Source organism: Enhydra lutris, unplaced genomic scaffold (assembly GCF_002288905.1).
Source record: "Enhydra lutris kenyoni isolate GAN:26980312 unplaced genomic scaffold, ASM228890v2 scaffoldscaffold14, whole genome shotgun sequence".
NCBI classification, from domain to species: domain Eukaryota; kingdom Metazoa; phylum Chordata; class Mammalia; order Carnivora; family Mustelidae; genus Enhydra; species Enhydra lutris.
The window spans coordinates 337,722-356,650 of record NW_019154098.1 but is presented as its reverse complement, the minus strand read 5'-3'; the positions used below and the strand labels follow the sequence as shown (position 1 = coordinate 356,650).

Sequence of the window (18,929 nt, the reverse complement as noted above, 5' to 3'; positions counted from 1 at the left end):
CAACTGAGCCACCCAGGCGTCCCCGGAGGTGGTTCTTATCCACAGGCTGTACTCACTTCCTCCTCTGGGCCTCGGGAGTCCTGTGGGTGCCCTGTGAGCAGGAGGGACCACGCGAGACCCCCTGTGTTTGGCTGCTCTGGGGACGTACCTCTCCCCTCCACCAAGCCAGCACCAGGGAGGCAGGGCCTGGGTGGGCCTCTCCTGGCCTGGTCACCGACCCTGGAGGGCGTCTCCGGCAGCAGCTGGCTGCAACGCCCCTGCTGAGACCTTTCGTGGCCCCGGGCGTAAGCAGTAGTGGGTCACGGGCGCTTAAGAGGCCGACTCCTCCCTGGGCACTGCTGGAAGGACCCGGTGGGCACTGCAGCACCCAGGCTGCAGGTGAGACATCACGGAAGCACTTGTGGGAATTCAGGGTGTGGGTCCGGGGGGTCTGGGAGCCGGACCTCATCATACCCTTGGGGGAGGGGCCAAGGTGGGCCGCCGGCTCAACGCCAGGTAGGCGAGTGGCCGCCCGGCCCGCGGCTCCCGGGCCGCACCCATGTTGGCCACTGGGGGCGCCCGAGGGCGGGCGGCGCTCTGGCCCGCTCGCGCGCTCAGTGTCCGCGCCTTGCGCGCCTGCGTAGTGCGCACGCCTCAGGACCCGCGGGTGACCGCCTGTCCCAGCGTGAGCTGACCGGTCCCGCTCGAGCCATGCAGTCGTGTGACCCCTGACCGGCCCAGACCCCCCTCCGGAACCGCTCTGCCCCGGCGCCAGGTTTTGGTCCGGCCTTGAACCCATCCCCGGTCCCCGCCCGATCCCGGGCCGGGCCCCCGCCCCCCAGCACTAGACCCCGGGCGCCCCGCTCTTCTGGCCATGCGGCGGAAGCTGCTGCCGCTGGGCGGCCTCTACCTGGTGCAAGGCCTGCCCTACGGGCTGCAGTCTGGCCTGCTCCCCGTGCTGCTGCGGGCGCGAGGCCTTTCCCTGACGCGCGTGGGACTGGCCAAGGTGCTGTACCTGCCCTGGCTGTTTAAACTCGTGTGGGCCCCCCTGGTGGACACGCGGGGCTCCCTGAGGGCCTGGCTGATGCTCAGCACGGCTGCGCTGGGCCTGGTGTGCGGGCTGCTGGCCGCCCTGCCACCCGCGGAAGCCGGCCGTGCTGGGCTGCCGGTCACTGTGGCCGGGCTGCTGCTGTTGCTGAACCTGGGTGCGGCTGTGCAGGATGTGGCCCTGGACACGCTGGCCGTCCAGCTCTTGGAGCCAGCCGAGCTGGGGCCCGGTAACACAGTGCAGGTGGTCGCTTACAAGCTGGGGTCAGTGTTGGCAGGAGGGGGCCTGTTGGCCCTGGTACCCACGCTCTCCTGGCCCCTGCTCTTCCTGCTCCTGGCCGCTACCTATTGGTTGGCTGCTGCCCTCGTCTGGGCGGCGCCGGCCCTGCAACAACTGCCTGCGTCCGGGCCGTCGGAACCACCCCTCCGCAGCCTGCACCTTCTGCGGGACCTGCTGGCCATGCCCGGTACTCTGTGGACGGCAGGCTTCGTGCTCACTTACAAACTGGGTAAGTGAGGCCGTGAGTCAGGCAGCAGCAGGGTGGGAGCCTGGGGGACCTCCGGCGGGTCTCCAGGAGCCCTGGAATCCATTTGGTGGTCACCTTCGGTGGGGGTGTTAGCATAGCAGGCTGGAGTTCAGCCTGGTTCTCCAGCTCTTGCTGCACGGCTCCCGTGAGCTCCAGCCACAACGCCTCGGGTCTCTGATGCCGCCTTATGCTGACCCTAAGCTTGCCTGATGCCCAGCCCCAGCTATCTCCAGGCACCTGGGGCCCAGGACGGAGGCAGTGCCCAGCTAGGGGCGTGCCTCTAAAGGCCCCAGGGTGAAGGGAGCTGGGAGCCCCTGCTCACATTCTCCCCACAGGTGAGCAGGGTGCTAGCAGTTTGTTTCCGCTCTTCCTGCTGGACCACGGCATCTCCACTCCAGAGCTGGGGCTGTGGAACGGTGTGGGCGCCGTGGTCTGCTCCATTGTAGGCTCGTCCCTGGGCGGGGTCTTGCTGGCCAGGCACAGGTGAGCCCTCCCCAGCCTGGCTCACTCAACCTGCACCCACCCGACCTGTGCCCAACTCCCTGACCTGCCGCCCCCCATCTCCCCACCTCAGGCAACCGCTGCACCTGCTCAGGTCAGTGCTTTGGTTCCGTCTCGGGGGTCTGGCCTGCCAGACCACCCTGCTCTTCCACCTGGACACCCCAGGGGTCAGGTTGGGCCCCAGCACCGTCCTGAGAGGTGAGGGGCTGGCTGCGGGAGGGGAGGGGTCCTGTGTCCTGGGGCCCGCTGAACTTGGCCCTCCCAGGGGCAGCCCTGCTGAGCCTGTGTCTGCAGCACCTCCTGGGGGGCCTGGTCACAACCACCACATTCACCCTGATGATGCAGTGCAGCCAGCTGGCGCCCCGGGCCCTGCAGGTAGGGGGGCTGCAGCGGGGATGTGCAGGGGGGCTGCAGGGCTGGCTGGGATCCAAGTGACCCCTCGCCCGACCTCCTGCCCCGTCCCTCCTCGTCCCCGCAGGCCACACACTATGGCCTCCTGGCCACGCTGGAGCTGCTGGGGAAGCTGTTCCTGGGCGCGCTGGCTGGAGCCCTGGCAGACAGCCTGGGGCTGCCTCTCTGCTTTGCCCTCTTCCTGGCTCTCTCAGGCATGCCCGTGCTGTACTTGAGCCTGGCCCCGGGCAGCCTGGCCTGAGCTGGGTGCCCAGCGGCCTAATAAAGCTGGGTGTGCCCGTGGCCTGGCTAGCTAGGCTGTGACACGGGCAAGGCTGTCCTCAGAAAAGAGTTACTAAGAGTGACTTGAGCATTTTTTATTCTGCATTTTGGGGCCTCCTTGCCCCTGCACTTCTGATGGTGGGTTTTCCCCAGGGTAGTCATTGTCGTGGCCACCAAGGTCCCTTTCCCCTGACGCACAGCCACACCTGACCCCCTCCACACTGTGGCCAGGCCACAGGCTGTGCAGGCGTCTGAGGTGGGGGAGCGGGGCCGGCCCATAGCATGGTGGTCAGCGGCCCCAGCGCAGGATCTCCTCTGTGGCCAAGCGCATCAGGGCGGGGAAGCTCAGGCACAGGTGTCTCCTCCAGAAGCGCCGGTCCCGCCCATACACCTGCGCTGGGAAGCGGGGGCTTCCTGCCAGGGTACAACGGGGCGCAGTGCCCTGAGGCCTCTGGGCCAGGCCCCACCCCCACCCACGTCAGAGCCCAGCCTCCCAGGCCCTCACCGATGCCGTGGAAGATGCGGGCCACAGCCCTGCCTGAGAACTGCTGCTCTGGCCACGAGGACAGAAGGTGGCGCACGTCCCGGCGAACCTGGTCCTCCCAGTCCTGGATCTGTGGAGGGCGGGGACGTGAGGCCACTTCCACGGCGCCAGGTTCCACACAGCCCACCGCGGTGCAGGCCAGGAGGCGGAGTGTGCGTGTGTGTAGGCCTGCGCGCGCTGGCGGAGCTCACTGCAGGCCAGGAGGCGCTAGCTCTCACCCCTGCCTGTCCTGGCTCCGGGTCCTGATTGTCTTCCGGGTCCCCGGGACCCTCTTCCTTGAAGTAGCAGCTGAGCAGGGCCTTGAGCCTGGCGCTGCGCTCTTCACTGGGCTGCTCCAAGCAGGGCCCGCAGCTGGGGAAGGCCACGCTGGGGCGAGAGGAATCTGTCAGAGCTGCCCCCCTGCGGGGCGGGGTGGAGGTGGCCCCGGGCCCATCCACCCCTCCTGCACCTGTGAAAGGCCCAGAAGGTGCGGCGCAGGCCGGCCAGGGCCTCCCGCTCTCGGGCTTGTATGTGGCCGTACAGGAAGTCACAGATCCGGTCCCTCTCGGGGGCTGTCAGGTCTCCAGGACTGCGCAGACAGAAGGCGAGCTCTCGGAACTCCACCTGCACCCCCGTGCCCCGGCGCGCACCTGCCAGAGAGCTCATCACGCGCGGGCACGCGGGCGGCAGGCAGGTCCGGGCCGCGCGGGCGGGGGGAGGGCGCACCTGTCGTGGGCTCGGGCTCCCACTGCAGCTGGAGCAGAGCCCGCTGTGCTGACGCCAGGTTCCAGCCCGCCGAGTCCGCCAGCTTCACAACGTCAAACTCTACAGAACAGCCTCCCCCACCTGTGTTCTCCGGCGGCTGCTGGGCCAAGCATACAGCCAGGAGGGGACACCTGTCCCAGGATGAGGGACACGTAATTAGCCATCCTGGCTCCGTGTCTTCGGCCCCAGCCTGGGCCAGGACGTGTGCTCACCTGTGGGCCAGGGCCAGGAGCTGGGGGGCACCCCCAGGGCAGCGCAGGTGGCACCGGGCGTAGGTGGGTGCCAGCAGCTCCAGCCAACATCGTGGGTGTAGCTCCAAGTAGCACAGCAGGGTCTCAATGGCTGGGGTGGGGCACGTACAGCAGGGCTCAGGGACATGGGCACGTGGGGACGCAGGTGTGTGGGGACGCGCCCACCGCCGTCCCCAGTTCCTCACCTTCCTCGGGCATGTCCAGGGCCTGCACCAGCGGCTGCACCGGAAGTGCCCGCTGGTGGCCTGGGCACCGGGCTGCCCGCTGGCCGCTGGGCTGCTCAGCCTCCCGCAGGGACCCGGCCACAGCCGTCTTCTGGCTTCTGGCTCCGTCCTTCTCTGGAGGCCGTTGGGCTTGGGCACAGGTGCAGGGGGGGAACGCGCACTGGACCAGTTTCTTCACGGCGAGAAAGTCGGCTGCGCCGGCGTGCACGTGTCTCCGCAGCTCCTGCAGGTCCTGGCCCTGTGGCACGGCAGCTGTGACTGTGTGGCGTGGGGGGGGGGGGCTGCGGGGGGGCTCAAGGGGGCTCGGGGGCTCAAGGGGGCAAGCAAGAACCTGGGGTTGCAGGAAGAGGTGGCAGTGCGCAGGCCGGCCGTCACGCCCAGCCCGGCCCACAGCCTGCACGTAGGTCTCCAAGCTCGCGGGCAGCCCCAGGTGCAGCACAGCCCGCACGTCGGGCCGGTCCAGCCCCATCCCAAAGGCCACCGTGGCCACCACCACCCGCAGCCGGCCGTCCATGAAGGCCTGCTGCACCTGCCGCCGCTCCCGGTGACACATGCCGGCATGGTAGGCTTTGGCTACGGCCTCAGGGACCTGGCCTGCAGGGAAGACACAGACGGTCGGGCGCACTGTGTCTCTGGGGCGGGTCCGTGGGGCACAAGCCTGCCGACCTCACCTCTGGGCCCCAGGTCCCGGGACGCGTGCAGGCAGGTGCGGAGCCGTGCGGCAACACGCTCTGTGTCCTCGCGTCTGTTGCAGTAGATGATGATGGAGCTCAGAGCACGAAAGCGGTCACTCTGCAGCAATGTCACCAAAGCCTGGTGGGTGACAGCGGTCAGTGGGGGCTGTCGGAGGCCGTGCCTCTGGTGGGCCCAGGTGTGTCCACCTACCTGCTCTGGGTCCCTGTCCATGGACACAGAGAGGTACAGGTTGGCAGGGACGGTGACTGGCTCACTGAGGACAAGCTCCTCGGCCACGCCTAGATGCTGGGCCACATCTCTTGAGGTGCTGCGTGTGGCCGTGGCCGTGAGACCCAGGAAGCAGCGCACACCCAGGTGTTCCCGCAGCACCTGTGTGGGAGCAGAGCCGGTAAGGGTGCCCAAGCCATCCTCCCTGGCCTGCTCCCTCGTACCCCGACTCAGGCTCACCTTGCAGACACGCAGGTAGCAGGGCCGGAAGTTGTGGGACCACTGGGAAAGGCAGTGGGCCTCATCGACACAGGCAAAAGCGACCGGAGGCAGCTGAGGGAGGCAGCCAGAGGTCCCCAGCCCAGCCCCAACCAGCGCCTCGGGTGACAGCATCAGCACGTGCACCTGCGCCGCCTGAACCTGAGAGTGCAAGGTCAGGAGCGTCATGGAAGGGCTGGTCTGGTCCCCTGCCCGTCTTGCCGCGCGAGGCCCCTCACCTTCTTCAGGGCAGACTCGCGCTGCTTCCTGGTCATGCCTGAATGGATGCAGGCCACCTTCAGGCACTGGGGCAGGCCGGACACCTGCAGGGTCAGGAGAGCAACCAGTGACAAGCCACCCTCCTCGGTTCTCCCTCCAGTGGCTCTCCGAGCTGCTCGGCTTGACGGCAGCCGCCATCTCTGCTTTGGGCTCTCTGGGGAGAGAAAGCCCAGACGGCGGAGCCCACGGGACTGAGGGTCAGGGCTGCCCGTGAGCCTTGGCTCAGAAGCGCCAGGAACAGACGGGCCCTAAGGGGACGCCCACCTTCCCCAGCGCTGCTGCTCCTGGGGGTCGAGTCATGTCAGCCCAGCTGCCAGGTCCCTGCCGCCCTCGGGCCACTACTAGGCCTGGGGCTGTGGACAAGCTGGCGGGCTGAGAACAGCGGAGCTCCTTACAGCCCTGACTAGGTACAAGCAGCAGCCCAAAGGAGCCAGCGGACCTGTGGGCACCAGTTCCTGCCTTCTGTGTGGGGCCCAAGGGTCCTGCCAGAGCACCTGGTCATCCATGAGAGACAGGAGAGGAGAGACGACCAGTGTGAGGCAGGGGCTCCGCTGGGCGTAGAGCAGCGCGGGAAGCTGATAGCACAGGGACTTGCCGGCACCAGTGGGCGACACCAGCAGCGTGGACATGCCTGGTGGGACCAACGGTCAGTAGTGCCGCCCTGGGGCCAGGCCTTGGTCCCGACCCGTCCTCACAGCAGCCAAGCTCACCAGAAAGGATCTGCATGATCACACGCTCCTGCCCAGGGCGGAAGGCTTGGTGCCCCAGCTGCTCTAGGGCCTGGAACACTTCAGCCGGTGTCTCTGTGGACACAGGTGTTGGTCAGGAGGGCCCCTAGTTGCCCCCATCTCCCAGTAAAGGCTCTGCGCCGGTCGGCTTCTGCTCACCTGCCACTTGTCCCGAGGGCCCAGGTGGGTAGAGTGGTGGCACGGGGTGGTGCTGGCAGTGTGCCTGGGGCACAGGCTGCTCCACAGTCACCAGCAGCTCAGGCCCAGCAGGCTCCGTGTCTATCTCACTCACTAGGATCAGACACAAAAAGGTGGTGTGGGAACTCTAGGCTAGACTAGAGTCTTCCTGGAAAAAACACAAGTGGCCACAGCCCGCCTTCTTCCTTCATTCACCAGGTTGCTGGCAGCCGGCAGTGCCTGTCCTCTGCACTGCTTCGTCCGCGGCGAGCCGGGTCTGCACATTGTCTTCATTCTCACCGCTCTTCTGGGGACCCGGAGCAGGCTCTGTGTCAGGTACAAGGAGCTGCTAGCTTCTTCTGTTGGAGGTAGGTGTGCTCCCCTGCCCCCCGATCCCCCCCAAGAGTACCACTGTCATCTGAACAGTGTTAGTGCAACCCCTCACCCAGAGTAGAAGTTTCACTTGACTGGGGGCACTGGGATGACCAGTGGCCTAGCTGCCCACACTGGAAGCAAGAATTCTTGACTGTGGCTCTGGGCTGACCACCTCCAAAACACTCCCTCTTCTTCTGCCACTTCTGCTTCCGCATCTGGGGCCACAAAAAACGGTCACATGGTGAAAGGCAATAAGGATGAAGGGAGTGGCCGCCAGCACCTCACCTGCTGTCGGAGCAGCCTGCCGCGGAGCGCCGGGCCCCGAACGTAGCGTTTCTGCTTCATGGTGAGCCGCACGTAATTACCTCCGCTCTGGACAGCTGGCCTAGGAAGGAGGTACGAACAGGCCATGGCCAAAGCCTGCCCCACCCTAGCTTGTCTCAAGGTGACCCTACTGGGAGGCTGAAGCTGTGGTACCTGGGGGCTGTGGGGCCACTGGGGGGCTGTGCCCCCACGGGTTCTCCTGGGCAGGCTTCTGCGTGTTCTGGAGCCCCAGCTTCCTCAGGCAGAGGTCCCGCGTGACCGCTGTCCTGCTGGGCCTGTGCAGGACTCCCTTCTGGTTCCCTATTCCATGTCCACTTCTTGTCTTGACTGTTGCCAGGTTGGGGGCTCTCTGCACGGACTCTGGCTGTCTGTAGGGCTTGAGTCTTAGGGCCAGCGCGGGGACCAAGGACAGGCGGGACACCTGAAGCCAGAGGTTGTGAGTCCTCTACACCCAGGTTAGGCTGGCAGGCCTCAGAAGCCCCCAGGAAATCTGGGGCCCCGTTTTGACACCGTTGTAGCCAGTCAGGGTCTAGAGAGGACAGCCGTAGGCTCAGGGATGCCTGTAGCTGCTGGAGGCAGCCTGGCCTCAGCGGAGGCCCATGAGGCTGGAGGGGGACCTCACTGACTTCTTCTGGAGAGACGGGGGCGGCCCCTGCGCCCGGTGGCCCTGGGGAGGGCGTCTCGGATGAGGGTCTTCGTGGAGGTCGGGGTATGCGGCCCAGGACTGGCCCAGCCTGAGAGGGGAAGGACAGACCAGGAAGCGGGAACTCAGGTGTTTGGGCTGCTTCAGACTCCGAAAGCCGCCAGAATGTCCACCCTGAAGCACCAGTTGAGGTGAGAAGCCGGAGGTCGGCCCTGAGGCAGGAGTCCCACCCTGATTAAGGCTGGAAGGGCACGTGCAACCCCGGGGGTACAGGTGCACACGTTTGGAAGGGTTGAGGAGAAAGGCTCTGCCCGGACCCTGTCGCTGGGTGGAGACTGGCTCCGCATGCAGGAGGGACGCGCTGCCTGGCCGGTGACTCTCACCTGCAGAGTGGCCTTCAGGTTGGCCTTGAGCCTCTTCCCGTAGTCTGGCACAGACCCCACAGCACTTGTCCCACGGGGACGAACGGGTGGACTCTGGGCCGCAGCCCGATTCAAGTGCGGCCCCCAGCAGCTGGGCTCCGGCACCTGCAGGAGAGACGGTGGGCGTCCGGGCCCCCCGAGCCCTGCCCCCTCCCCGGGTCCAGTCCTCCCCCGGGCTCTGCGCCCCCACAGAGGCCTGGTCGCGACTCCTGGCTCTGCCACAGGCGCCCTACCCTGGGTACCTCCTGCGCCGCGGCAGGAAGCGACTGCTCGGGGCTGCGAGGTCCCACGCCGCCGGCCCCGCCCAGGGCCCCCTTCAGGACGCGGTACTCTCGGTAGAGCGCTGGGGGGTGCGGTCAAGGGTCACCAGGTGCCGCGCGGCTCCCTCCCCGCCCGCGCCCTCCCGGCCGCGCTCCCTCCCGCCGCGCTGTCCGCGCGCTCACCGCGGGTCTCCTCCGGCGCCGCCTCCACGTCCTCCTGCGGAGGGAGCGCATCAGCCCGCGGCCGCACCCTCCGCCCCCCGCCCCCCGCCCCCGGGCAGCCCGCACCTGGCCCGGCCGCCGCCCGCACCGCCTCCGGAACGCGCGCTCCCAGTCCCGCAGCCGCTCCCGCACATCCCGCAGCCGCTCCATGGCGCCGGCCTGGCGGCCCCGGGCCCCGCGAATCTCCCGCCTCGAGGGCGACGCCGGCCGCCGGCCAATGGGGGCGCCCGGTAGGGTCGGAGGCGGGGCGGCTCGGCAGCCGCCGCCGGGACAGCCAATCAGGGGGGCCCTGGTGGGGCGGCCAATGGGTGGTGACTACGTCATCGCGGCGCGCGGAGGCGCTGGGCGGGGCGCCGCGGACGGCGAGGCGGGGCGGATGGCGGTGGCAGCGGCAGCGGCTGTGGGGCCGGTGAGCGCGGGGCGCCGGCCGGAGAGGGAGCGGGGCAGCGTGCGCACCCCGGCCCTGCCTGGACGCAGGAAGCGGGCGGGCGCTTGGGGCGGCGCCGCCCGGGAGGCGGGAGCGGGAGCCGGGCGGTTCGTCCGCGGGGTGGGGAAGGACCTGGAGCCCTGCGTCTGGCACAGCGACCTCGGGCCCCGGGGGGCGACGCACCGGCTTCGAGGGGCAGATCGCGTCGGGGAGGCGGAGGGCGTCGCCTCGAGGGTCTCCCGCGGCTCGAGGCCGGGAGGACCCGGGCGGGGGCGTCTTCGGGGAGACGCCGGGAGGCATGGGCCGGGCGGGAGGGGGCGGCGGCCCCTGCACGGAGGCTCCTCCCACGGTGACCACACTGGCTGCTCTCGCTTCCTCTCGTGGCAGGTGCTGGTCGCTCGGTTCTGTCACAGCGAGGTATGAGTCGTCCTCGCGACGTTTGTCTCCAGGCAGCGCAAGGCCGGGGGTTGGCGTTCCGGGAGCCTCCAGAACCAGTGCCCTGAGGACTCGGCGTTGTGCATGAGGTTGGGAAGCGCGGGGCCTCTGGAGCCAGACTGCTCCCCCTGCCCCGGGCTCATCGCCCAGGCTGTGACCTTGGGCTGGCAAGGCGTAGAGCTTGGTTTTCTAATCTGTTCCAGGGGTAGGACCGGGAAGCGGTTTTGAGGATGAGGTGCTTGGCGCGCAGTAAGTCCGCTGAGTGTTGCTGCCGCCGAAGTCAGTAGTAGAGCCGGGGTCCAGGTGCCCCGCAGCCTCAGGCATGTCCTGTGTGCCTGTCGTTAGCCTGGGTGCGCATTCCATGCTGTCTCTACCCGTCTGAGCAGCTCTTGGTCTGGGGCCTACTGAGTCCCATGGGTCTGAGACTGGGTCTCTCACTGTGGATCTCCGGGGGGCGGGGGGCAGAGCGATAAGACAGGTGGCAAGGACCTTGGTGGGTGAGGTTTGCTGTCTGTGGGTCTGTGGGGTCTCCGTGCTTGGCTGTACTACTGGACGGTAGTAGTTAGGACCTGAGGGTCAGGCCTGTCTGGACTCAGCGTTCCCTGGGTGCCAGGCTTTTTTTCCCTTTTGCTAGTGCTTACGAGGCTGCATCAGTGCTTCTCGCTCCTGTCCAAGGACAATCCGCCAGAGCTGGAGGAGAGTGGGGAGGTGAATTGTGATGCGGCTTCCCACCCCCTCGCAGTGTCCTGCCTCCTCCACTGCTTGTGTGGTGGGGGAAGGGCCTGAGCTCTGTTCTCTTTTTGAGGAAGAGAGTGTTTCTGATAAGCCGCTTTGTGACTTGGGAGCCTCAAGTACAAGTCGGGTGGAGGGAGGGCCTGCAGAGCAGTAGCCCTGAAAACCACGCCTAGGCAAGCTGGTCCTTGCCGATGCCGCGCTGTTTATGTACCGTGTGAGGACTGCATTTCCCTAGAGGCCCCATGCTTCTGGAGGGAGGGAACTGGGGGGGTGGCCTTGTTCCCGTTTCCACTTCGCCCACTGCTTAGGCACTTAGCACTTGCTCCTCAGTGCCAAGGTCCTCCACTGAGTGCTGGCGCTGTGCCAAGTGCCATGTTGGGCTTGCCTGCTACCAGTGACGGAAGAGGGCGTGGCTGGGTGGTGGCCTGGGGTCTGTCCTCCCCGCTGAAGGGCCCTTCCCTGCAGGTGGCTTCCTGCCTGGCCCAGCGCGATGCACACGCTTGTGTTCCTGAGCACACGGCAGGTGCTCCAGTGCCAGCCAGCTGCCTGCCAGGCCCTGCCCCTGCTGCCTCGAGAGCTCTTCCCCCTGCTGTTCAAGGTGGCCTTCATGGACAAGAAGACTGTTGTGCTTCGCGAGCTGGTGCACACGTGGCCCTTCCCGCTGCTCAGCTTCCAGCAGCTGTTGCAGGAATGTGCCCACTGCAGCCGAGCCTTGCTGCAGGAACGCCCCAGCACAGAGAGCATGCAGGCTGTGATCCTGGGGCTGACGGCCCGGCTCCACACCCCAGAGACGGAGGCTGGCACACAGCCTCTCTGCAGGTATGAGCTTACCTGAGGGGCCCTCAGGCCCTGGGCTGGGGCGGCGTTGCGGTGGTGGTGCAGAGAGGTCCCCTGTGAGGCTCCAGGTTACTGCAAGAGCTCAGTGCAGTAACAGTCATGTTGCTCCTGTCCCAAGATGGCTGGGAGTGGGTGTGGGCTCTGCTCCCTTGTCTCCTGCTTCAGCCTACCCGTGCTCCCAGGAAGCATGCCCTGCGAGTGCTGGACATGACGGGCCTCCTGGACGACGGTGTGGAGCAGGACCCTGGTACCATGAGCATGTGGGACTGCACAGCAGCGGTGGCCCGCACCTGCATCGCGCAGCAGCAGGGCGGGACTGTGGAGCCTGGGCAGGCCCCCCTTCCTGTGGAGGTTCGTGTGGACCTGCGGGTGAACAGGGCCTCATATGCATTCCTGCGGGAGGCGCTCCGAAGCAGCGTAGGCAGTCCCCTGCGGCTCTGCTGCCGGGACCTGCGGGCTGAGGACCTGCCCATGCGCAACACCGTGGCTTTGCTGCAGCTGCTGGACGCGGGCTGCCTGCGCCGTGTGGACCTGCGCTTTAACAACCTGGGTCTCCGTGGCCTGTCCGTCATCATCCCCCACGTGGCCCGCTTCCAGCACCTGGCCAGCCTGCGCCTGCACTATGTGCACGGGGACTCCAGGCAGCCCTCTGTGGACGGCGAGGACAACTTCCGTTACTTCTTGGCCCAGATGGGCCGCTTCACTTGTCTGCGGGAGCTCAGCATGGGCTCCTCTCTCCTCTCGGGACGGCTGGACCAGCTGCTCAGGTGAGCAGGCCCCACTACCGCCCTGCCCTTCCTCCCCCCGAGACCTACTCCTGGTTCTGCCTGTCTGTGACCTCCTGTGTCCCCCATAGCACCCTGCAGAGCCCCCTGGAGAGCCTGGAGCTGGCCTTCTGTGCTCTGCTGCCTGAGGATCTGCGCTTTCTGGCACGGAGCCCACATGCCGTCCATCTCAAGAAGCTGGACCTTAGTGGCAACGACCTGTCCGGCGGCCAACTCGAGCCTTTTCAGGGCTTACTGCAGGCGGCTGCGGCCACGCTGCTGCACCTGGAGCTGACCGAGTGCCAGCTTGCGGACCCCCAGCTGCTGTCCACGCTCCCTGTGCTGACGCGCTGCGCCAGCCTCCGCTACCTCGGCCTCTACGGCAACCCGCTGTCCATGGCGGGCCTCAAGGAGCTCCTCCGGGATTCAGTGGTGCAGGCTGAGTTACGCACAGTGGTGCACCCCTTCCCTGTGGACTGCTACGAAGGCCTTCCCTGGCCGCCGCCGGCTTCTGTCCTGCTGGAGGCTTCCATCAACGAAGAGAAGTTTGCTCGCGTCGAGGCCGAGTTGCACCAGCTGCTACTAGCCTCAGGCCGTGCGCACGTGCTTTGGACCACAGACATTTATGGGCGCCTGGCAGCAGACTACTTCAGCCTATGACCTCCAGGCCGCACTGGGGTTCAGGGCTGCTGCAGACCCCTCCTTGCCTTAGGTAGACGGACCCTTCCCTGGCAACCTGCTGGAGGCCTGACACGAGGCCCTGGTCTCAGGTTTCTTTGCTCCTGGGCGCTGTGGGCCTTCTTTTGCTTTGGGCAGTGCCGTTTGGTTTGCCTTGAGCCCGTGCCCGTGACTGGCTGACTGTGGGCTTCAGGGCTGGATTCCAGGCCTGCACGGCCAGATTCGGTTTGGGTGTTCTCTCTAGGCCCTTCCCAAGAGCGGACTGCCCTGGGGCTGAAGCTGGAACACGGACCTGCTTCAAGGAGCGCTGGGTCTCCCTGCCCTGGCACCCAGGAGACCACCTGGCAGGGCTTTGGAGCCAGAAGGTGTCGTTAAGGTACAACGTGCAGTGTGTTTGGAACTCGAATTTGTGGTGTTTTTTTCTGTCCCGATTGGTCAGAGTGACTTGTCGCAGGCTCTGGCGTCATCCCCAACCTGGCCGCTGTCTTCCGGTCCGCTGCCCGCGCCTCCTCTTCCCTGGGCACCCCACTCGCCTCACAGCCGGCCCGGGTCTGTCCGCAGCCCGTCGCCCCCCCACCTCGGGGAGACCCCAGTTCCTCCCGTGGGCTGGCTGGCACCCCGCGGAGCTAGAGGGGAGAGCGGTTCTGGGAGGGGTCTTTTCTGGAGCGCCTCGGTAGGGGTGCGGGGACCCCCTCTGGCTGCCGTCCGTCCGCACCTTAGGCCTCCCGTGTGCAGAGCTGGGGTCGGCAGGTGTCCGCGCCCCCCGTCCCCCGGTCCCCACCCCCCCCCGGCCCCCCCCCCCCCCCCGCCCCCCCCCCCCCCCTCGTCCCCACACACAGCGCGCCGCACACTGCGCAGCTTCCAGCCTTTACTGACTGCGCCTGCGCGCGGCGAGCCCGGGAGCCGGCCAACCCGCGCGGCCCACGTCATCAGCTCGCGCCCGCCCCCTCGGCCCGGCTCAGCAGTGAATCTCGTAGGCGGCGGGCGGCTGCAGCGGCAGGCCTGGCCGCGGCCCAGTGGCCGCGCCGTCCGCCGCCTCCGTCGGGCCCTCGGCGAAGAGCGGCTTGGAGCGGTCGATGACGAACATCTCGTGGCCTCGCTCGCCGCGGAGCTCCTCGAGCTGCGCGAAGCTGCAGGGCCCGTCCGAGTAGTCGTTGACGAATAGCGCGCCCTCGCCCGGCGGCCCCGGCGCCTTTTTCCGCTTGCGCCGGCGGCGGCAGATCATGGCGGCCAGCAGCAGCGCCGTGAGCGCCAGCAGCGCGATGGCCGCGGCGACAGCCGTCTGCGTGGCCAGGCCCAGCGCGCGGAAGGCCATGCTGCCCGCCTCCTGCAGGGGCTCGTGGCCGGCGGGGCCGGCGGGCGGGGGCGGCGGGGGCGCGCGCGGCAGCGGCTGCTGCTGCGACAGGTTGACCAGCAGCCGGAAGGGCACGCGGGCGGCGCCACCGGCGTTGGAGGCCTCGCACTCGTACTTGCCGGCGTGCGCCAGGGTGATGTTGCTGAGGAAGAGCATGCCGCTTCCCGTGTCGGGGGCTCCGGGCCCACCTAGGCGCGGCGCCCCGCCTTCCGGCCGCACCTGAGCCCGCGGCTGCCCTTCGCGGGGCTGGGCCACCTTCCTCCAGGTCACCAGGGGCTGCGGGTAGCCGAAAGCCTGGCAGGCCACGCGCAGGTCCTCCCCCAGGCTGGCCGTCACCTCCAGCGGCTCCACGTGGACGGAGGGCGGGATGCAGATGAGGCTGCTGCCGGATATGTCCAGGAGACTCTGAAGGGCCAGGCGCGGGGGTTCCGCGCACATGATCTTCTTGTCCCTGGAGCTGAGCAGCCGCTGGCCCCCCTCCTTGATCCAGGCTCCCAGCCAGTGCAGGGCACAATCGCAGCGCCATGGGTTCTCTGTGGGCAGAGCAAGGGTGGGCAGGTAGCTCACGGGTGGTTGGCCAGGACAGGAGCCCCTGTCAGGCCTCCCACAGGGGGCCCCTCCCCCCTCTTTTCTGACCCCAAGCTCCTTGGCCTGTGGGCAAGCTCTTCCCTTCCCCTTCCTCAGTTCTGTGATGCAGGTTCCGGTTCTCTAGTCTCTAAGAAAGCCTCTACTTCTCTGAAGTCTCTCCTTATACCAAGTCCCATCATTTTGGGCGAACCCTGGTGTCCACGTAGACATCCCACAGCACTAAAACCTCACAGGTCCTGTCAGCCTTGTCTTCAGGTACTGTGTCTGGAAACGGCAGCCCTACTTTCGTCCTTCCAGTTCCTGCCTGGCTGCCCTGATAGCCCCAGAGTGTGCACGTGCGAGCCCCTCAGCTCCTTCCACGGACTTCTACTTTAACTGTCTTCCAGATGGAAGTTCCCTGAGCTGTGCCCCTTCCGGCACCCGCGTTCCCATCAGCCTCCTACCACGGGTGCAGGCTGTGTTGTGGCCCTCCAGAGTGCTCCTGGACGGGCTGCAATTCAGAGCCACCGAAGCCAAAGCCTGCTCCACACCTGGCCCGTTTGTTTCCTCCTGCTACCACTGTGACCAGGAATAAACCTTCGCGTGAGGCCCCTTCACCCCAGGAGGTACCTGTGAGGCGAAGGACTTGCAGGCTGGCCAGGGGCTGTAGGGCCTCACGGCTGATGGTGCCCAGTTGATTCCTGCTGAGGTCCAGCAGTGCCAGTGAGGAGAGCCCCGCCAGGGCCTGGTCCTCCAGCAGCTCAATGCTGTTTTCCTGCAGGTGCAGCTCCTGCAGTCGCTGAAGAAAGGACACAGATTATCAGGGAAAGGGGGCCCTGGGAGGCAGGTTCCCTTCTGGGCAGGCTAGACTGGGTTGACTTTTCTCCCTCTCACTACTTATGGGAGGACCCTTGCCCTTGCCCACCTAACCCCTCACCAGGAGATGCAGGAAGGTGAAATCCAGCAGCTGCACCAACTGGTTACCAGCCAGGTAGAGCGCGCGCAGCTGGCCCAGGCCGGCGAAAGCGCCGACTCGCAGGCCGCGCAGCCGGTTGCCGGTGAGCGCGAGCTCGAGCAGGCGTGGCTGCGCGCGGAAGGCGCCGGGCTCCAGGGCGCGCAGGCTGTTATTGTGCAGGTAGAGTCGGCGCAGGGCTGCGAGAGGTGCCAGTACGCCCGGTTCCAGGCTCGCGATGCTGTTGTCCTGCAGGAACAGCGTCTGCGGGCCGGAGGGAGGGAGGAAGGAAGGAGGAGTCTTTACCCCGCGGAGGGAGTCTCCCTCTTCCCTTGAGCGCTCCAGTACCCTCGGGTACGCTCACACACCCTCCCTTCGTGTCGCAGGCACCTCTGCCCCGCGCGGTGCCCACCTGCGTCCCGGGTGGAATTCCGGACGGGACGACGCGCAGCCGCAGGGCGCCGCACTCCACCGTGGCGCTGTAGCAGCGGCAGGCGGCCGGGCAGCCGGCAGCGCCAGGCGGGAGGTCAGGGAACCACAGCAGCCATAGCAGCAGCAGTATGGGCGCCGCCGGGGCCATCTCCCGCGGGACCGGCTGCGGGCCACGAAGCTGCAGCCTCCTGAAGGGCTTCCTTATAGTCCACCCTGGATGTGATGGGCCTCCTGAAACACAGGTTGGCAGGCCTGCCCCTAACACTTGAGAGCCAGAGAAGGACAGGGATGAAGGCCCACACCCTGTGTGTAGTTTCTGAAAAGTTATGAGTTCAAGCAATTGGTTAAAAAAGAAAATGTTGATTTCTTTCCTTTACAAAAACAGTCATGAAGATCTGGCTTCAATTTGGAATTTCAGGTTTCGATTTGGAATTTCCACTGTTCCTGGTCTTACTACACAGGCCATGTGGGGAGAGTCAACCCTGCCTCACTCCCTTGTCTTTCCATCTATCTCCATCCGGCTCTGTAAGGGGCTTCCTGCTCATGCGTGTGCACATCTGGATCGGGCTTCCCTCTTCATTCTAGCAACCGGCCACTCCTGGAATCCAAGGTGCAAGAGGCCGGTGCAAGGTGTGAGCTTGGGAACATGTAGGTGGTGAAGACCGTTGCCCAAGCACAGGCTAAAAGGGCAAGAATGGGCTCTGGGAAGGCCTCCTTCCCCTCGTCCACATGGACTCCTCTTTATGACACCTCCAAAAGCAGAGTCCATAACAAGTGCGCCCTATAAAAGGCCTGAGGCCACACCCTGCCAGTGTCCTTGTCTTCACCTGACCCTGACCCAGCCATTAAGTCTAGTCCTTTTATCCCTAGAACTCATGCTGTGTTACCTGACCCTGGGAGCACCTGACATACCTTGACTGGTAACATGGGCAGAACTGATCCTGGAAGCCACCAGCCGTAGGAAAATGGAGGCACAGCTGCCCCTGCCCTCCTGGGGGTGATGGTGGGTGGAAGAGCTTGCAGAGAATTAGGGGTATTTCTCAGGGAACTTGCTAGAGAATTGGGGGATGTGGCACACAATAGGAAAGTCAGTTTAGAAGCCATGGCCTATGTTCTCCCTGCTGGCTTCCAGCAAGATGCTTCTGCGTTGGGCTCTGGAGCAGCTGGGTGGTAAAAGAGGGCCCTTGGGCCACCAACTGGGTTTCTAGGGTAGTTTCCCCAGTCCCCAATGGGCTGTGGGAGCAGTGACCTGAACTGTGAAGGGATATAGTATGTTGGGCTTTATGCTCGTGCACCTGTGATCCTACAAAGATGGGAAGGCCTGGGTCCAGTTCTGGGCACAGAAGTTGAGTTTTAAAGGTGGGGACTGGGGCTAAGAAGCCAGCTAGTCTGGGCCAGGGATGGCAACCCTGATGGGGTTCTGTCATCCAGTCTCCAGCCCTTTCCTCCAGTGTCCCACTCTGAACCCCTGCCTGTTTACCAGGTCTCCCTGCTAGCAAGAGGGAGTCATGTGGAACGGCACCAAGTGGCCTTGGTGTCTGTCCAAATCTTGCTCTAAATTGTAACACACATGATTATTTAAAGTCACTAGAAATGAGGTAGGCACAGCAAAAGTTTTAATGGAATATAGCTTTGGCCCAGGCAGAGGCAGTTCCCAGGTGTCTCGGGATGTGTGTGAACCCCAAGGACCTGAAAGCATACTTTGGGCTCCCAGGAGCCGTTTCCCTGAGCCAAAGGGCTGGCCAAGGCTTGCCCACCCAGCCTCCCCCGCAAGTCCTCTCAAGTGGAGGAGCTTCTTGGCTTCCTCCTTAGGATTCAAGGCACTGCGGTTCACAGGGACACCCCCTAGACGCTGACTGGAATAAAAGGGCCGGCGTGAGCAGGGATGAGGGCCCAGGCGGGAAGGGCAGAGAAGGCCAGCCCAGAAATCCTTCTCCCCGGCGGACAGCCCTCTAATCCGGTTGGGCAGGGGGCGGGGCGTCACACACAGGATTCTGCGTTGGCTGTCACCGTCTCCAGGGCGCCGTCCGTGAGGGGACTGGAGGGGCGAGGAATCCCTGCGACCCCCTCGGGACCAACGCGAAGCGCGAGCCGCGTGCCTCGATTCCCCCACGGTGTCACCTGCACCCCCTCCAGCGTGCGTCTGTCCTGGGCCGGTTCAGGGCAGGGCGTGGTCCCCGCCAGGTCTCCTCCCCTTCTGGGTGCGCGCGGGGCACAGAGCCGGGACGGCCCCCGATCCCGCCCCCATGCCCGCTGACCTCGGGTCGGGCGCCCCCTCACCTGACGCTCCTGCGGCGCGGCTCCCCCGCCGAGCCCGCGGCGCCCCGGCCCACAGAGCAGCGCCGGGCGGGGGAGGGGGCGGGCGCCGCTCGCGCACGCGCACTGGAGCCCCCGCGCCTCCGGCCCGGCTTCCCCCCACGCGAGCGAGGGCCAAACCAAATGAAAGGACGCCCCGGGCCCGAGGTGTGGGGAGGGAGCAGAAGGGCCCGCGACTCCGCCCTTCCTCGCGGTCGAGGCTCCGGAAGCCGCAGCAGCACCTCGGACAGCGCCGAGCGGACGGGGCCGCGGTGTACCTCTGCCGCGCACGCGCATTCGGCCGGCGCGCTCTTCGGGTGCGCGTGCGCAGCGATGCGCGGCCGGGACCCTCGAGGAGGGGGGCGGGGCCGCG

General features: G+C 66.3%; 4 protein-coding genes across 19 annotated transcripts; 2 read left to right on the top strand and 2 right to left on the bottom strand.

Moving 5' to 3' along the window:
• Positions 1 to 653: 653 nt before the first annotated feature.
• On the top strand, positions 654 to 7,514 carry LOC111146837 (major facilitator superfamily domain containing 3). 5 transcript variants are annotated; one of them, XM_022502545.1, is made up of 5 exons: positions 654 to 1,535; positions 1,889 to 2,036; positions 2,128 to 2,252; positions 7,054 to 7,202; positions 7,458 to 7,514. In XM_022502545.1, exons 1-4 carry the CDS (start codon positions 854 to 856, stop codon positions 7,185 to 7,187), a joined length of 1,089 nt encoding a protein of 362 aa, XP_022358253.1. In that variant the 5' UTR covers positions 654 to 853; the 3' UTR covers positions 7,188 to 7,202; positions 7,458 to 7,514. The 5 variants fall into 5 exon arrangements, with proteins under 5 accessions (XP_022358253.1, XP_022358251.1, XP_022358252.1 ...); XM_022502543.1 differs by lacking the exons at positions 7,054 to 7,202; positions 7,458 to 7,514 and adding exons at positions 2,320 to 2,429; positions 2,533 to 2,765; XM_022502544.1 differs by lacking the exon at positions 7,458 to 7,514 and having other exon boundaries at positions 7,054 to 7,273.
• On the bottom strand, positions 2,949 to 9,287 carry LOC111146834 (RecQ like helicase 4). Its single transcript, XM_022502529.1, is given in 22 exon segments — positions 2,949 to 3,140; positions 3,232 to 3,340; positions 3,489 to 3,636; positions 3,719 to 3,899; positions 3,976 to 4,145; positions 4,227 to 4,356; positions 4,451 to 4,727; positions 4,821 to 5,083; positions 5,161 to 5,302; positions 5,375 to 5,554; positions 5,633 to 5,812; positions 5,890 to 5,973; positions 6,424 to 6,560; positions 6,640 to 6,732; positions 6,817 to 6,948; positions 7,298 to 7,424; positions 7,495 to 7,668; positions 7,671 to 8,267; positions 8,560 to 8,703; positions 8,841 to 8,941; positions 9,042 to 9,075; positions 9,147 to 9,287. Coding segments are annotated over 22 exon segments (3,612 nt in total). The 5' UTR covers positions 9,231 to 9,287; the 3' UTR covers positions 2,949 to 3,015.
• Positions 7,544 to 13,362, top strand: LOC111146835 (leucine rich repeat containing 14). 11 transcript variants are annotated; one of them, XM_022502531.1, is made up of 7 exons: positions 7,544 to 7,605; positions 9,895 to 10,031; positions 10,146 to 10,191; positions 10,577 to 10,650; positions 11,143 to 11,496; positions 11,701 to 12,281; positions 12,371 to 13,362. In XM_022502531.1, exons 3-7 carry the CDS (start codon positions 10,173 to 10,175, stop codon positions 12,936 to 12,938), a joined length of 1,596 nt encoding a protein of 531 aa, XP_022358239.1. In that variant the 5' UTR covers positions 7,544 to 7,605; positions 9,895 to 10,031; positions 10,146 to 10,172; the 3' UTR covers positions 12,939 to 13,362. The 11 variants fall into 11 exon arrangements, with proteins under 11 accessions (XP_022358239.1, XP_022358247.1, XP_022358242.1 ...); XM_022502532.1 differs by lacking the exon at positions 7,544 to 7,605 and adding an exon at positions 9,434 to 9,489; XM_022502539.1 differs by lacking the exon at positions 10,577 to 10,650 and having other exon boundaries at positions 11,276 to 11,496.
• A 445-nt stretch (positions 13,363 to 13,807) lies between these two features.
• On the bottom strand, positions 13,808 to 18,927 carry LOC111146809 (leucine rich repeat containing 24). Of its 2 annotated transcripts, XM_022502498.1 has the most exons (5): positions 17,174 to 18,927; positions 16,242 to 16,577; positions 15,815 to 16,093; positions 15,508 to 15,676; positions 13,808 to 14,843 (listed from the first exon to the last, which is right to left on the bottom strand). In XM_022502498.1, exons 1-5 carry the CDS (start codon positions 17,363 to 17,365, stop codon positions 13,915 to 13,917), a joined length of 1,905 nt encoding a protein of 634 aa, XP_022358206.1. In that variant the 5' UTR covers positions 17,366 to 18,927; the 3' UTR covers positions 13,808 to 13,914. The 2 variants fall into 2 exon arrangements, with proteins under 2 accessions (XP_022358206.1, XP_022358207.1); XM_022502499.1 differs by having other exon boundaries at positions 16,242 to 18,927.
• Between the last annotated feature and the right edge of the window lie 2 nt (positions 18,928 to 18,929).